The sequence below is a fragment of the Vanacampus margaritifer genome, chromosome 5, assembly GCF_051991255.1.
Source record: "Vanacampus margaritifer isolate UIUO_Vmar chromosome 5, RoL_Vmar_1.0, whole genome shotgun sequence".
Classification (NCBI taxonomy): Eukaryota; Metazoa; Chordata; class Actinopteri; order Syngnathiformes; family Syngnathidae; genus Vanacampus; species Vanacampus margaritifer.
Window position 1 is genome coordinate 15,845,134 of NC_135436.1, and position 16,763 is coordinate 15,861,896.

The 16,763-nt window shown below is 35.9% G+C and overlaps 1 protein-coding gene across 3 annotated transcripts in view; it reads right to left on the bottom strand.

Moving 5' to 3' along the window:
- Positions 1-3,627: 3,627 nt before the first annotated feature.
- LOC144052210 (cGMP-inhibited 3',5'-cyclic phosphodiesterase 3A-like) overlaps positions 3,628-16,763 on the bottom strand; it is a 49,070-nt gene continuing 35,934 nt past the window's right edge. For 2 of the 3 annotated variants that reach the window (XM_077566095.1, XM_077566093.1), the window contains exons 9-15: positions 15,960-16,071; positions 15,218-15,325; positions 14,927-15,126; positions 14,635-14,838; positions 13,333-13,494; positions 6,907-7,150; positions 3,628-5,781 (exon numbers count right to left, since the gene is read on the bottom strand). In XM_077566095.1, the coding sequence (XP_077422221.1) occupies positions 5,462-5,781; positions 6,907-7,150; positions 13,333-13,494; positions 14,635-14,838; positions 14,927-15,126; positions 15,218-15,325; positions 15,960-16,071 (1,350 nt within the window). In that variant the 3' untranslated portion in view covers positions 3,628-5,461. The remainder of the gene's footprint in view (positions 5,782-6,906; positions 7,151-13,332; positions 13,495-14,634; positions 14,839-14,926; positions 15,127-15,217; positions 15,326-15,959; positions 16,072-16,763) is intronic. The other variant, XM_077566094.1, reaches the window with a different exon arrangement.

Consider the following 16,763-nt stretch of genomic DNA (forward strand, 5'->3'; position numbering starts at 1 on the left):
ACTGATTGTACGTTTAGAGCAGATATAAAATTTGTGATTAATCATGAGTTAACTATTGAAGTCATGTGATTAATTACAATTAAAAATTTTAATCGCCTGATGCCCCTAATTTAAAAGAAAAGATTATTAAAAATTAAGGGCATAGTAGTTCAATTACAATAAAAAAAATGTCATCGCCTGATGCCCCTAATTTAAAAGAAAAGATTATTAAAAATTAGGGGCATAGTAGTTCAATTACAATAAAAAAATGTAATCGCCTGATGCCCCTAATTTAAAAGAAAAGAGTATTAAAAATTAGGGGCAGAGTAGTTCAATTACAATAAAAAAATGTAATCGCCTGATGCCCCTAATTTAAAAGAAAAGATTATTAAAAATTAGGGGCATCAGACAATTAAAATTTTTAATTGTAATTAATCGCATGACTTCAATAGTTAACTCACGATTAATCACACATTTTATATCTGTTCTAAATGTCCAATAAAAAAATTCTAGGTTTTCATACACTATAAAAGTGGGAAAAAATGTGAAACTAATAGAAATTTTATTAATATTGAATTTTTGGCATCAATGGCAGTGAATGAGTTAATTAACTTTTCATCTTAGTGTTTCTCACCTGGATAGAACATTTTGCAAACACGTGGTTGTTAACAAGTAATGTTAAGGTTGGATCCCAGGCTTTTCTGATAGTTGCTATGGTTTGTCATCAATTAATCCCAATCCTATTTTAGTGACAAAAAGAGTAAAAATGCAAGAGAATCGGTGTTCCTAGGAAGACTGAGAGCATCTGGGTACATTTTGTTAGCGCCTTTTGTAAGCTTAGAGTGATTACAGAGCTGAAGCCTTGTACTAGTTGACCTTTAAGAGGTTACAATTAAGCTGTTTGAACGTGAAGTAATTCCTCCCTTGTTTCCAACACCGTTTAACAATGACGCTAAAGCTGACAAATGCCACTCATTCAATTCAGGGAATCCGTTGGGATCTTCTTTGTCCCATGTACCTTAAAGAAAATCACTTTTGGTATTTCCCATCATCCTTTATAATATTTGAATGTCATGTAATGATTTTCCATACAAAACAATGGAAATAGAAATGTCATGTCATGACATGTCAAATCGGTAAAATTACCGAATGAACAACACTGAGCTCTCCAGAAAAGGAAATAGAAAATATGTGTTCCATTCTAATAAGACTTGTAAAGTAGTTATGCCACACAAGTGTTACGACACATTTGTACATCTACGTCATCATAATTATGAATAAGTTTCATAAAAGACATATTTACTTTTTAATATTTTCAGTTAGGGATCATTAGGTCCAGTTTACTCATGTTTAATAGTATGGCTTGTTCACCCTGAGTGATTTAAGATGTAAAATTGAATAATTTAATACATTGACAACCACTTTGGAGACGTCAGCTGGGCGTGGCAGTGCTTTTAGTGGCGATAGCTTAGCAAAGGAAATACGGCTAAATAATGGATAGCTACACACCATATACTGTATCGATGCTATTTCACGGCTTCACAAGCTCCCTGAAAGCGTTGCTCTCACATCTTGAGCTAACAACTCATTTCCCCGATCGACCGCCTTCCAAAAACATGAATGTTGTGAATGCTCTCTATGCGCTGGTCCTGTGATTGACAGGTATTCGGTCCAGGGTGTACCCTACCTCTTACTTAAATCCCCTGGAATTGACTCCACCCCGTCAGGAATCTGAACAAGATAAGATGTCCCTGAATTCATAAAATTTGGAATGTGACCAAAATGAATGGGATAGAAATGCATCTAAAATCTCACAAAAGGGGTGCTAGGGTCCACAAAAATCAGAAAATTTTAACCAAGCAGATTTGGATTTCAATGAATCTTAGTATACTTATTGATAGTGGTGGCTCAACACAAAATCTAAAATTTTAGGTTAATCAGAGCAAGGATTTGGGAATTACGGCCCACTGAGTTGTAATATTTTTGGCAAAAGGGGGCGTGGCTACCTTCCTTTGAACCCTTATACCTCACGAACTACTAAGTCAATATAAAAAAAAACAGGTATTATTGGAAATGGAATTGCCCTGGTAAGATGTGATTATTATTTACAGAATTGTATTTTATTTTTGTAGGGAGATGAATAAAAAGTGCCTATTTCCAGCCGTATTGGTTCGAAATGCCATTATTAGCTGTTTACTGAGCACGTAATGTGTTTGGCCTGGCTGCACTTCTTGATTTGAAAATTTGGCCCAACTGAATTAGTAATTGCAAGATGATCTGAACATAAGGATGTCGCACGCTTGATGTACACACGGACAAAAGTGTTTGTACCCTTCATTGGTCACTGAAATTCTACTTCTACTTAATAGTAGCTACTGAAAATGACTGAAAGTCAGGTTTGTCTTTTTTCACAAAACAAACTAATAACAGTACCCTGGACAAAAATGATGGTAAGCTTAACTTTCCTGAGTGAACTCCTCCAGCGGTTTCAGATTTGAAGCGCGTCTTCTCCAGACTTTCAGCCCCTTTCGGAGACATTAAATAGGATTTGAAGTCCTGTTTAAAGTACCTGAAATTGATATTTGAGTAAAAGTACAAGTATCTCAACAGAAAATAATTTCTGCATTAGAAATCCTCTTGAGTAAAATTCATACCTGAAATAGTGTAGTGAAAGGTGAGAGGTATTTATAAATAACAAAATAAAGTACAGACACATTAAAATTTACAAGTACAGTAACAAAATATTTGTAGTCCATTACATAACAAAACTGGATTTCGATTAAGCAGCAAAATTCTGCAGTTTCTATCAATATCAGAAGGCGGCCATTTTGCCACTTGCTGTCGAGTGAAAATGACATCATAGTTGCTCAGGTCTCAGGTAACCACCAATCACAGCTCAGCTTCAGAAAACAGGTGAGCTGTGATTGGTCGTTGCCTGAGCACTGAGCAACTGTGATGTCATCTTCAGTCGACAGTAAGTGGCAAAATGGCCGCCCCCTAAAATGGATAAAAACAGCTGGATTTTGCTGCATAACTCATATTCCACAAATGTAATATTAATCAGAATAGCATGTTTAGACTAGTGAGGTCTCATATAACAGATTATTGTCAAGAAACATTTAAGGTTGACTTCCACTTTAAGCTGTTCTTCAGTCCTTTTAACCACGTACAGTATTTGAAGTCATTATCCTATTAGCGGAACCATGACCTATGATCGAGTCCAAGCTTTCCGACAGTGATCGGCGCAATTTTGCTACAAAATGCCCTGATAGTATTAAAAAAAATTGTACCCTGCACAGATTCAAGACAGAACATAACCTTCGACGTTTTAAAGCGCTGTAGAGTTGTTTTCGTTGTGTTTTTTTTGTAAAATGGCGATGATATGACTTGCCAAAAAGCTTCAGTTTAGTCTCATGTGTCCAAAGGAAATTATTCTCTTTGTTGGTTGTTGATGTTGCTTGCATTTCAGTGACCATTATGGGGTTTTCTTTAAAGTGGAAGTTCTTGACAATAATATGTTCTATGCAGCCCCACTAGTCTAAATACGCTATTCTGTTTAATATTGTGTTAGTGGAATATGAGTTAAGCAGCAAAATCCCGTCGTTTTTATCAAGGCGGCCATTTTGCTACTTGCTGTCGACTGAGAATTACATCACAATTGCTCAGGTCTTTAGGTAACAACCAATCACAGCTCAGCTTCAGAAAAGCCTGAGCAACTGTGATGTCATCCTCAGTCGAAAGCAAGTGGCAAGATGGCCGCCCCCTGAGATGGATAAAAACGGCTGGATTTTGCTTCATAACTCATATTCTACAAATGTAATATTAATCATGTTTAGACTAGCGAGGTCACATATAACATATTATCAAGAAATGTTTAAGGTTGACTTCCCCTTTAAGGGAAGGGTACCAGCAATTTTGTCCACGTGCATGTAGAATATACTGCACCAAACATGAATGTTTTTAATTAGCATGCTAACGTTTACGCAGAAAAGCCTGGCAATGACATAAAGGGTAGTCATGTTATAAAATAAATCTGTCTACAGGAACCAGAAGGAAGAAGTACTTGAGCTTTACAAATCATTACAGTATTTGATTAATTACCTTGTTTCCGTTGTTGTAAAGTGAACACACATGGTCATAAATGTGCAGTATAGCATTTAAAGCGGACAGGAAGCATCAAAAATTAATAAGGTCATCTTTGTTTTGTTTCTCTGCCTTCCTGAGTTGTGTGACCTTTCAATGTGTGCGGGAGGAAACGTGCATCTAAACACATTGTTTGACACAAAGTAAAACATGGGTTTGGATTTAGTTTTTCTTTGATGGGAAATAAAGCTTTTAGAGGGCTCTTTGTAGAACATCCTATTTTGTCCACTGTATAAAACATGTTTGTCCTGTATGCACCTACGTACGCATGTGTGATGCACATTCCCTTTTTTTCTCCAATACACTTACACATTGCCAAGCTTCAGTGGAAACAGCTTTTTCCCTGGCTTTCATCCCATTGTCTACAAGAGGAAGTCTCCTCAGCATCGGATGCAGTGGGCGTGCAAAGGGTGGACTAAGTGGGTGTGGCCCAGGGCATCCACCTGAGGCGGGCGGGAGGGCATACACTCACCCACCCCGTTGTTGATGAAAAATTGAAAAACGACTTTGGTCGGGCAACCGGTGTGCTTTGTGAGGCATGTGACTGCGTGTGAGAGGTGTGTCAGAAAATTTCAAGGACTAGCGTCACAAAATATGAACGACAAGTTTTCCCCTTTAAGACTTGCTCTGGAGTCGGACGCACTTTGCCATAAGGATTCTTCCAAGATCATCACAACTACCTTGATACTGCCCACGTTTTCAAAACTAGTCCCCTTGATGACCCCTTTGACCTTTTGAAAGAGGAAAACAAATCACATGGATCCAGGTGTGCTGAGTAATAATAATAAATAATAATAATAATGCATTGGATTTATATAGCGCTTTTCTATCTAATCAGTAGTAGAGAGGTTGCTACAGCACAGTGATGCTTTTCTCAGTTAGGAACTGTCAGATGCTCAATTTCGCCTCTTCTCGCGCACTCAACAAAGCAAAAGCCACAGAATCTCTCTGTTGACGTGCTGGGTAACCGTCCGGTCAACATTGAGGAGGAAACTTTTTAAAAACAACAAGTCCTGTTACTTTTCTGACACACCTTATATTACTGACTGATGGATGAAATGAGTGAATCTGTGTCATTGTGCATATATAGAAGAAAGGGGAGGCTAGATGAGGACTAAAATAAATGAAGCTTTTTTTTTTCTCCACTGAGTTCCCTTCTTTTGCTCCTCCAAAATGTTCTGGTCATAAACCCTGTTTTTGTTAGGCACAAATTACCCAAAACGTCTTCTACAGTGTTGTGTCAAAGTGATGTGCTGGCTACCAATATTAAGAGTTAGGAGAGCAAACAAACGACGGTAAAATAAGTTCCTGGTTTGGAAGGAGGCCATTGTTCGTATTATCACTCCGATTCCTCTTCTTTCCCACCTGACGTCTCTGATTGTGAGAGGCCGTCCTCGTCTTCTATAGCTGGCACCTCTTCACTTTTATCAAAGCATTCAGTTAAATCTTCCTCCTCTTTGCTTGTTTGTTCCTCCTCTTCCTCATTAATGGCTGTGATGGGGTCAGTGGAGGTGCTGAGACAGTTTGGGTCCTCTTTCAAGGTGTCCTCCTGGACTTCTGCAGCAATGACTCTCTTCCACATTTCGTGGTTCTCCAGGAGGTGCTGTGTGATCTGGCAGAACACTTTCCTCCTGCTCTCCTTCTTTGTCTTTTGCTTTTCTGTAAGACACAATAGACATGATGCAAGATTCTAAAACTGCAATTCCAATGACTTTTTTTCCCACCTTAATTGTTTCTATGAACATTTCAATGAACTATGAAAATACACTTGTCACAGTGGAATCAAATCCTCTCGATGCCAACAGTAACAGCTGAGAAAGGAAAGAAAGGATTTTCCTTTCTTTTCTTTGGTCCTTCCTCGGGTCTCCTGACGGCCTCACGACTCTGGCTGGATTCTAAAGTGTTCGTTTTCGGTGAACGGTATGGGATTTTTTAATAGGTTGAACTAATGAATACACACTCACACGCACGCACACATGCACATACACACCCACATACAAAATAAAAATTAATTAAAAAAAATAATAAAAAATTAAAAATTAAAAATTAAAACAGTAACAGCTGAACGACTTTCGGTTGACCCTAACGTGACTAAAAGTTAAGTCAAAGTTGATTTTAAAAAATGACATTGTTGATATTTTTGTTAGCACAGCACAGCGATCCCCAGCCTTTGCACCATGGGCCAGTTTACAAGGTTTTATGTAAAGAAATATTTTGGACCCACATCGAAACAAACTTCCCATTTAAGCTGATTCTAATTGTTTTTAATTAGGATGGATGGATGGTGGGAATAATGCACAATGCACATGTTGTTCTCTATAACGAGCTGGCCAGTCTCATTTTGTCTCATAGCCTGTACATACATTGCTGTTGATTGAAACACAATCTTCCCATTTATATTCATCATCATTTGAATTAAAGTATGTATTTGGATTGAGTGGTTAGCAATTCTGCCTCGAGGTTTGGGTTGGAATGTCGGCTCTGACCTTCTTATGTGTGGAGGTGGTATGTTTACCTAATAATGATAAACAGAATAGAAAATGGATGTTCCTGAGTTTATAATGAATTAACAAGCGCAATTGTGACCTGGTTCATTAATTTTCCTATACAATCAGATCGCTCACGAAAATTCAACGCAATAACACAATCCAGCTGCCAATAATTTACCGTCAAGGCAGTAATTGAAAACTTTCTTGCAACAGAAAGAATAATTGGAACTAGCATGTAGATTGGCATGGAACATGAATAAATGAGAGGTTTGCATACAGGAAAAATGTTCCTCACCCAAATCTCCCTCCTCCTCCTCCTCCTCCTCCTCCATATCTCGTCCGTCCTTTGCCTCTTCTTGCTCCACCTCCTCCTCCGGCAGGTCGACCCAGTCACCCGGCATCAGAGCGGCCGAATCGTACGAGGAGCAGAGGGGTCCCACTATATGAGTGATGAACGACTCTTGCAGCTTGGCAAGCTGCGGTGCTGAGCGGTCCATGAACGGGCTGATGGGAAGGCCCAGGCTTGCCTCTTCATCTCCCTAGAAAGGTGCAAACTAGGATTACTGTCGGTTCACTCAATTGTGGAAAGACATAGTATATCATGTACAGACTCCTGATTTTAATTGTCATATTTCTGAGCTTATAATAAAGTTTTGACAAAACAAACTTGCAGCATTGTAAAGCACGTGTCAAACTCAAGGCCCGAGGCCCTGATCTGGCCCTTTATGTGGTCCGTGAACAGAGGCAAATCGTGCAACACGGAACATAACAACACGCTAACGTGCATAGCTTAGCAAAAAAAAGAAAAAAAAAAGAAGTCTGTGTTGCGTTCAAGGCCCGTTCAGACCATGGGAAACTACATAACCCGCGACCCACTCACAAGGGTTGCTACAATATTGACCCTTATTTACAAAAGGTGCTTTTTGCGTTGCTACCATCAGTATTTTTTTTTCCATTTTGTGTTTACGTGGTGCTCTATTAACATGACTTTATACCGGCCAAGTTGGGTGTACTTAAAGACATTTGCCATTTGCTATTTATTTTTTATTTCTCTGGAGAGCTCAGTATTGTTCATTCGGTAATTTTACCGATTTGACATGTCATCATCATTGCTCTCTTTTTTTTTATTTTTTTATTTTTATTAATTTTTAATTTGCTATTTTGATTACACTACTTGAAAACTGAACTGTGACTTTTGTTATTGTTTTGCTTAGGTATTTTGCTGCTTTATAAATTATATTTATTATATACCATGTTCATTTTTACAACCTAATAAGTGTAGCCTACTTTTTTCAATACTACTCTTATTTCATGTGTAATTTATTTTGTATTAAAACCGAAATTGTGATTTGATAATAAAAAAAATGGTGATATTCTATTCTTGCAAGATCGCCCTACTGTCAACTGAAAATGACATCACAGTGCCTACAGGCTCAGGTAATGACCAATCACAGCTCACATGTTTTCTGGGTTTGGTCATGTGACGTGTGTAAGCTGTACCAAAAATTATACAACAAAAACTTTAAACATCCAACGGGGATAATTGCAATATTTAAAAATAATTGTCTTTTTATTGGTTGCATTTTTAGATTATGTCTTAGGTTGTCTTTTTCTATGAGCACCTGTTGGCAATATTAATTTCCCTTTTGGGACAATAAAGAGATTCTGATTCTGGGTTTTATTTCAAAGCAAACCCAAATGCAAATACTTACTTTTTCAGAAACAAAAATGTTGCCATTATTTCAAAGTGGGTTTGGGGATTTTGTTGCCATATTAATAATTAATAAATTGGGCTTTTTTTTCTCTTGAGTAACTCCCCAAAACACAAAAATATTTTACAATTTAAAACAGTGTGTAAATCCTAGTAATTGCCATGAAACAATCGTATTTAGCCTTTTGTACACAGTTAATTGTTTTAATGTAAAGCAGTGTAATAATACATATGAATGAATATTCATAATTTCCTTTTTTTTTCTTTTCTGGAGAGCTCAGTATTGTTCATTCGGTAATTTTACCGATTTGACATGTGAAGAGAAATTAAATTCTTTGTCCTCTTTGCGTGTTCCAAAATTTGAAGACAGATTTAATGTAAGAAAAACCACCTTTGCAAAAGTGATTTAATAAAAAAAAACAGAGATCTCTGGACATCGTGACAGACTCCAAACATCACATAACAGGTGGAATTTCAGAGGGCCGAATGTGTCTCTTCCGCGTGTAAAATGTCTTCTTATAGTTAAACAGACCACCTCTCTTTCATTTGTAGACAAAACATACTCTCTCTGGGTACTTTTCCGTGAGCGATGGCGAAAACAGAGTCAGGGGTGTGTGTGTTCGAAGCAGATTTTGTTCTCAAGGACTACATGTGTTTTCGCACAGAACACTGAGAAGGAATTTTTTAGACCAAACAATTTACCAGCTTAGGTTAAGGTCAAATTATACTGAGTTCAACACTACCTCACATCTACAAAACATTTCGACATGGTTAATATAAAGAATTAAAATGTTAATAATGTATAACAATGGTTAATAAATGAAATAAAGAATTGAAATGTTAATAATATCTAACACATGTCATCATCATTGCTCTTTCTCTTTTTTTTTTTGAATATTGAATGAATATTCATAATTTAACCTACAACTGATTGGGTAGCTCGTCAATGAGTCTCGTCTTTGTTCAAATGAAAATAATCTCGACTCTACGTCACTAAATAACTAGAACCCCATATTGTAATTTTTCCTCTACTCGTTACATGAAATCACATGGATTATATTTTGAAAAGATTCCTGCTTAACAGGTTCAAAGAGGAAACATCCTGCTCCTCCTCCTTGTCCTTGAGATGTTTGTTGTTCATGCCTTTCATAGCTGCACAATGGATGAATTCCCTGCTTCACTTCCTATTTGGCAATATTTTTCAAATCTAATCCTAACTTGAAATTAGTTTTTATGTTGCGATCACTACGCGTCATTGTCAATGTTAAGCTTTTGATTTTGGTCAGTGACTTTTCATGTGGAGAACATAAAGCTAATGGCTCTGATTGCCATGGCAACCAGAAACCTGGATGGCATCAATGAATGCACAACGTGGTTCATGTAAGCGCGGCACGAGTCTAATGCGGTATACGGCGAAATGCAGAGTGAAAAAATTATATTTAGTGTTGGACATGAATGTGCACTGCAAAGCCACATTTCAATAGGACACTGTGATTAGACATTTGTTGTGTGACTGAGAGCATCTTTACACATATAACTAAAGATGACATGACTTGATATTTGCGTCACGTGACTCCCATCATCTGAAAAGTATACCGTATATTGCACTGTATGCATTTCCACCTCTTTCTCTTGCGAGCAGCTGCAACGATGCTAATTCAGTATAAATGCAGTAAATTATTCTCAGAGCTACTAATCCAAGCAACAGGCTTGTATTAGTTTGTCACTATGTTGATGCCACAGATAGATGGCCAAAGATATAATTGTAATTAATAAAAAATGGTCTTGGGAATCACTGATTAGAGGATGAAGATTTCCCGTGGTAAATATCAACAAACTGATTAAGGATTTATTAGTTTGTAATGTTGCAACATAATGTTCTGAATTACACTTATCTAACCATAATGTTCGTTACGTGAGCTGAATACATTCCGATGCTTACCAGTGTTTAGCCTTCACCGTGTGACTTTTGACGAAATGCTGTAGAATTAAGTTTTAAGAGCACATCTGTATATAAACCGAATGCACAAAAAAAAAAAAAAGCTAAATCACGAATATCACGATACACCGGCAGAAGACCCCTTTGACTAAAACACCTCTAATCCATATATCCTTTCTGGCCACTAGATGGAGCCAATTTTAATCTTAAAGTATAATTTAGTAAAGTTTTTTACTATGTGGCAATTTGGCAACAATGCATCACTTATTCACACAAATTATTTTTCTTTGTAAACCCTGACCACAAGGGTTTTGTGTAACAACTTGTCACATCCGTAAATAAATACCAAATCACCAATATGTTTTTAACTCATTCACTGCCATTGACGGCTTTAGACGTCAAAAATTAATTTGAACTATTTCTGCTAGTTTAAATTTTTTTCCACTTTTAACAAGAGTATGAAAACCTAGAAAAAAGTTGTTATTGTACGTTTAGAACAGATGTAAAATTTGTCATTAATCGTGAGTTAACTATTGAAGTAATGTGATTAAATAAATTAAAAATTGTAATCGCCTGACGACCTAATTTATAATAATCTTTTCTTTTCTTTTTAAAAAAATCTTTTTTCAAAAAAATCTTTTTTAATAATCTTTTCTTTTCGTTTTTAAAATAATACATTTTTTTTAAATTAATTTCAATTAAATTATTGAAATTAGGGCATCAGGCAATTACATTTTTTAAGTGTAATTAATCGCATGACTTCAATAGTTAACTCATGATTAATCACAAATTTTATATCTGGTCTAAATGTACAATATTTTTTTTCATACTCTTGTTAACAAAAGTGGAAAAAAATGTTAAACTCATAGTAATAGTTCAAATAAATTTTTGACGTCTATAGCCGTCAATGGCAGTGAATTAATATTGATCAATATAACTTTATTACAAATCCAATCCAATCCAGCAAATTTTATAAACACGCGCACTATTATACATAAAAAAAATCTAGTATAACCAACTATTAAAAAAGTCAATAAAATACTAAAATACAGTAAGTAAAATAAATAAATAATATAATAAATACATAAATGCATACAATTTAAAAAAGACGTCTCAATAAAATTGGATCATTGCAATGTAATGTAGTGGTTCACATTGCTGCCCCTCATGCAACTAACTGGTGCCAGCATTACTTCTTGTCTGTAAGCCATTCACAACAACCCTGTGACTGTTTAGAACCAGTTCAGTATGTTGTCCGCCTTTTCATCCTAATTTATATTCGATATACTGTACTAAAACTTATCACGGTAAACAAAATAGTTGGACTTATCTTAATTCTTAGCACTTTTCTATTTTCGTGTTCTTGACTTCACCAATCGAACCAATCAAAGCCATTGTTGGTTGACAGCTGGATTTGTTGCCAGGCTTAATAATTAAAAATAGATTTAAATACATTGTTGAACGTGCAGGTGCATTTTCTGTCTTTTGATTCGAGGGTAGTACTTAAGCACTTTCACACACTTACACTACATGAACGGGTATTAATAATGCATGTGCACTCACCATTCACTGCATTAGGTATGCTTGCAATCTACTTTAATGTATGTAATATGAGAACTGTATCAGAAATTCTGCCTTCACATTTCAACTACATTTTGAAAAATACCCTAACCCTTGATGAACACAGAAGTGTTCATTTAAAGCTACTGAACGTAGAACATTCCATTTCGAATCGCTACTGCCACCTGCTGGCGAAAAAGGAAACTGCACATACCGTTCTTCACATACACACCACGCACATTACGTCACATCCGCAGACAGGGCGCGGGAAATTCTAACCCAGTCTGAAAACTATTGGCCAGAGGCTTGCAGTAATACCCATTGTGAACAGCTAAGGTGTTGATCTACTAATTAGAAGGCATTTTAGTCATAAATGCTCAAATAAAAAGCTTTTTGTTAAGTTATTTTATTTTTGTGTACCAGAATATAATGGACAACATTATATTGTGTACCTAATGAAGTGACCTGTAGATGTATTTGCACATACCCTCACACAAGTTCAGAGGAAAATATGATGTTTATACTGAAGACACACAATATTGTTCCGACCCACTAACAGCAAATCCCACACATTTAGTAAATATCTCATAAATCATCTCAGGCTGGTGGCTGCGGAGCATCCAGAGCATACCAACATGATGAAGAACAGCTCCTTTCCTAAGCTGTAGGACTTCAACTCAAATTGTACGAAGCCCCGACATCAGTCCCCTAATGCCTATTCATCCCTACATGATAAACACTTTATCAAAGAACAAAATGACCTTGTAAATATCATGTGCAATTCAACCATCGTTAATTTTCAGTCTGCTGCATCCACGCCTTTTCTGCATAGTGCACACTAAAAACAGTTGGGTCAAAAATAACCCAACTATGGGTCAAAAATGGACCGATCCTCTACTTGGGTCAATTTGACCCAACTTTTAGTCGAGAAATTGGTCTTTTAGGTAAATCAACTCAAAAATTGGGTAATTTAGTATAAAACAATCCAGAAAGTTGGGTCAAACTGACCCATAAGGTGGATTGGTCCATTTTTGGTCCATAATTGGGTTACTTTTGACTTGAGTGTGTATTTGCACCTGTTCAAAGTATGAATTGCCTAGTACCTGGCGATTCGATTCGTATCACGATTCATAGGTCACGATTCGATTCCATTCCGATAACCTAACCCTAACCCTTTTGTTGAATATTCCCATAAAAAAATTGATGTTTAAAAATCGATTTGGCCGCATATTGAATCGATTCGAGAATTGCGAGCTGTAATATCACGATATATCGCCGAATCGATTTTTTCTAACACCCCTAGTGAAAAACATTTCCCTTACCGTTTAAAAAAAAAAAATCATATTTCATTCATCTTATTTTGTTGTTCTATTTTAACTGTCCCAAGTTTTGGGAATTACTGAGAAACCTGCGATCTCAGGTATTGAATTTAATATACCCGATCTCTAGCTAAATAATGTAACAACAGTACAGCAAACGAGGCCAAGCATTGCAGAGGTTTAGAACCCTACTTGTTCGTAGAACTCATTGACGATCCCCTCAGTCCATTGCAAGTGCAGCTCCTTACACTTCAGTGGTCCGTTGACATCAGCCAGCTTGATGCACATCTGGCAAACCAGCAATCGGTCATTTTCGTTTGTCCAGTCGATACCAGACATTCCTTCGTCACCCATCTGGGTACATGAAAAAAAAAAAACAGCATCAGCGTCTTTCTGATCATTTATTTATTTATTAGGGGCTATCTACAGTATCATTACAATCAAATTATAGGGGTAGGGGTAGTAGAGGGGCAGCAATGTGAACCACTACATTACATTACGCTACTACATTGCAATGATCCAATTTTATTGAGATGTCTTTTTTAAATTGTATTTATTTATGTATTTATTATATTATTTATTTATTTATTTTACTAACTGTTTTTTAGTATTTTATTGACTTTTTTAATAGTTGGTTATACTAGATTTTCTATGCATGATAGTATGCGGATCTCAATGTACATCACTTTGGAAACGCGTGTTTATAAAATTTACTATCGGAATAAAGTGGATTGGATTGGATTTGTAATAAAGTTATATTGATCAATATTAATTCGCTGCCATTGACGGCTATAGACGTCAAAAATTCATTTGAACTATTTCTATTAGTTTAACATTTTTTTCCCACTTTTTTTTTTTTTGTAGAGCTCAGTATTGTTCATTTGATTTGACATCATCATTGCTCTCCTTTTTTAAAAAAATACATATATTTTTTTTTCTCATTTTTTTTGTTAAATATATATACATATATATATATACTGTACACACACACATATATATATATATATACACTTTTATTAACAAGAGTATGAAAAAAATATTGTACATTTAGACCAGATATAAAATTTGTGATTAATCATGAGTTAACTATTGAAGTCATGTGATTAATTACACTTAAAAAATTTAATCGCCTGACGCCCTAATTTTAATAATGTTTTTTCTTTTTTGAAAAAAGATTATTTTAAAAACGAAAAGAAAAGATTATTAAAAATTAGGTTTTTGAAAAAAGATTATTTAAAAAAAGAAAAGATTATTATAAATTAGGTTGTCAGGCGATAAAAAAGAGAAGGAAATATGGGTCTGAAGTCAGGTTTGTGTCAGTAAAAAAAAAAAAATAAATAAATAAAGGTTTATGTCACAGCAAACATGCCAAAGCAAGTCTTTACGAACCGTTTTTTGCACACTGGGCCACATTCAATCCAAAAAAAAGAAAAAAAGACCCTTCTCAAACTGTTCCCACAAAGATGTAAAATTGCCCAACATGTCTTGTTTTACCTTGGCATTAAACTCTGCGAGGAAGTCAAAGTGCTTTTTTAGGTCGGTTGCCAAGATGGCTTCGATGACAAGGAATCGGAAGCGTTTGAACTCAACATGTTCAAGGTTAACCAGGAAGTTGTACTCCGGACGAGACATGAAGAGGTTCCACGCTGCAGCGGCGTGGTGGTTTTCCAAGACAGAACGGTCATTATATAGAAGAGCCTAGAGTGGGGGAAAAAAAAAAAAAAAAAGAATTTCTGCTTTTGATCCGTCGTTTGAAATGATATTTCAGAGTCCCCTAATCATTTACCTGCGGCGCACTGGTTGCTACTAGAAAGGCGTTGGTTCTCCCGGGATGGTCATAATCGTGCATGGCAGCAGCTACATACAAGGCCATCAGCTCCAGCCCCGGAATTAGGCCAGACAGGGAGCCGCAGCGTTCCTCCAGCAAAGAGTGCATCTTGGATGACAGAAAGGCCGTAGCACCGGGGGTTATGCCATTTGCTGGGTCTACAGAAAAAAGAAGAAAAAAAAAGAAAAAAAGGAAATACATGTCTTAATCTCTTTGATTAGACGCTACCGAGAGATTTTTTTTCCTCACCGTTGTGTATGCCGTTCTCGGTCAGGAGTGTGGGCAGACTGGGCACGGGTTGAGTGGTGAGGTACCAAACGGCATGCAGCACGTCAGTGGCATGGATCCTGTTGTGATCTATCACGACCAGCAGAGGGCAGTCAATGCATGAGCTACAATCTCGTGCAAGCTGCAGGCCGCTTTACTATTGTGAGAATTCACATTTGTTTACATATTTCAAAAAAAAAAAAAGTCAACATGGACAGAAAAAGACAACTTTAAAGTTGTTCATTTGTACACAGAGTCTTGTGAAGCTTTTAGAAAGTCACAGTTTTAAGTGGAACTTTTAAACGTTTTTTTGCTATATTTAAAATATGTATTATTTAATAATAATAATACAAATATTTTAATATGTCAAGCGGTGCTGAATACAAACCAGATAAACTGAGAAAACCTTAATAATGAAACTTTTTTTTTTAATCTCCCCAAAACGTTCCGATTCTGAACCAATAATGTTGATGATGATATATAAGGGATAAGATATAAAAATATTTTACCGTCAAACTACTTGTTTATGAGTAAGTGTTCTCAAATTCGAGGAATTGAATCCAATAGATCTCATTCATGTAATAATAAAGACGGTGATGCTAATTATTATTCGATATGAAATGTGATGTTGACAAGGTCCCCTTCTGCTCTTCAAGTGGTTTTATTTGACAGAGACCGCAATTAAAACAATATTGACAACAATGCAAGCGGAATGTATTCTCACACGGGATGTCTCTGTATCCGTTCTCCAAAGCGTGAAAGTAGTTCATGAACTCTGCTACAGGAATCTTGAAGGTCTCAAACAGGCCCGCGTCTTCGAAGAGCCTGTAGGACACCTGGGACATTGAATAAAAAATAAATTAAAAAAAGCTTCATTAAAGCAAGCTATCTTTACAGAGGATTTGTTGTTAAGTCTCATGCCTGAAAAACTTGCCCAAGCTAGTGATATCAAATACGATACATAAATAAATATATATAAATACTATATTGTAGTAGGGCTGGGTATTGATTCAAATTCTCTCAATCGATTCGATTCACAAGAGTTCAGTTTGATTCGATTTCGATTTTTTTGGTCCAATTCAATTCGATTCACTAATCCGATATTGATTTATTTATGGCACATAAATTCTTCCTAAATATCAAGGACATGATAAAAAAAAAACCTCTACAAACATTAAATTCTAAATTAAAATTTGCAGAGGCAGTAACTGGCTAAATGACTTCTTCATTCATGAAAATAACACGTGTTATAATCACTTAAGCGTTACACAAACATTGACATCAGCGTGGATGGGATGAAAATGCTTTCATAATTCCGATTCAATAATTGTAAATATAAATTAAAAATATTCTAAATTATACTTATTATTATAAGTGCAATAAGTCATGTCTTTCATAAATGTAGGAAAATACTTTGAAATTCATGTGAACAGTAAGTTTCAAGAAAACAGTAAGATACAAAAATAACTGATATTTAAAATTCTATTTTCTTGTTAATTTAAGGGGAAAATTGATATTAAAATAATCG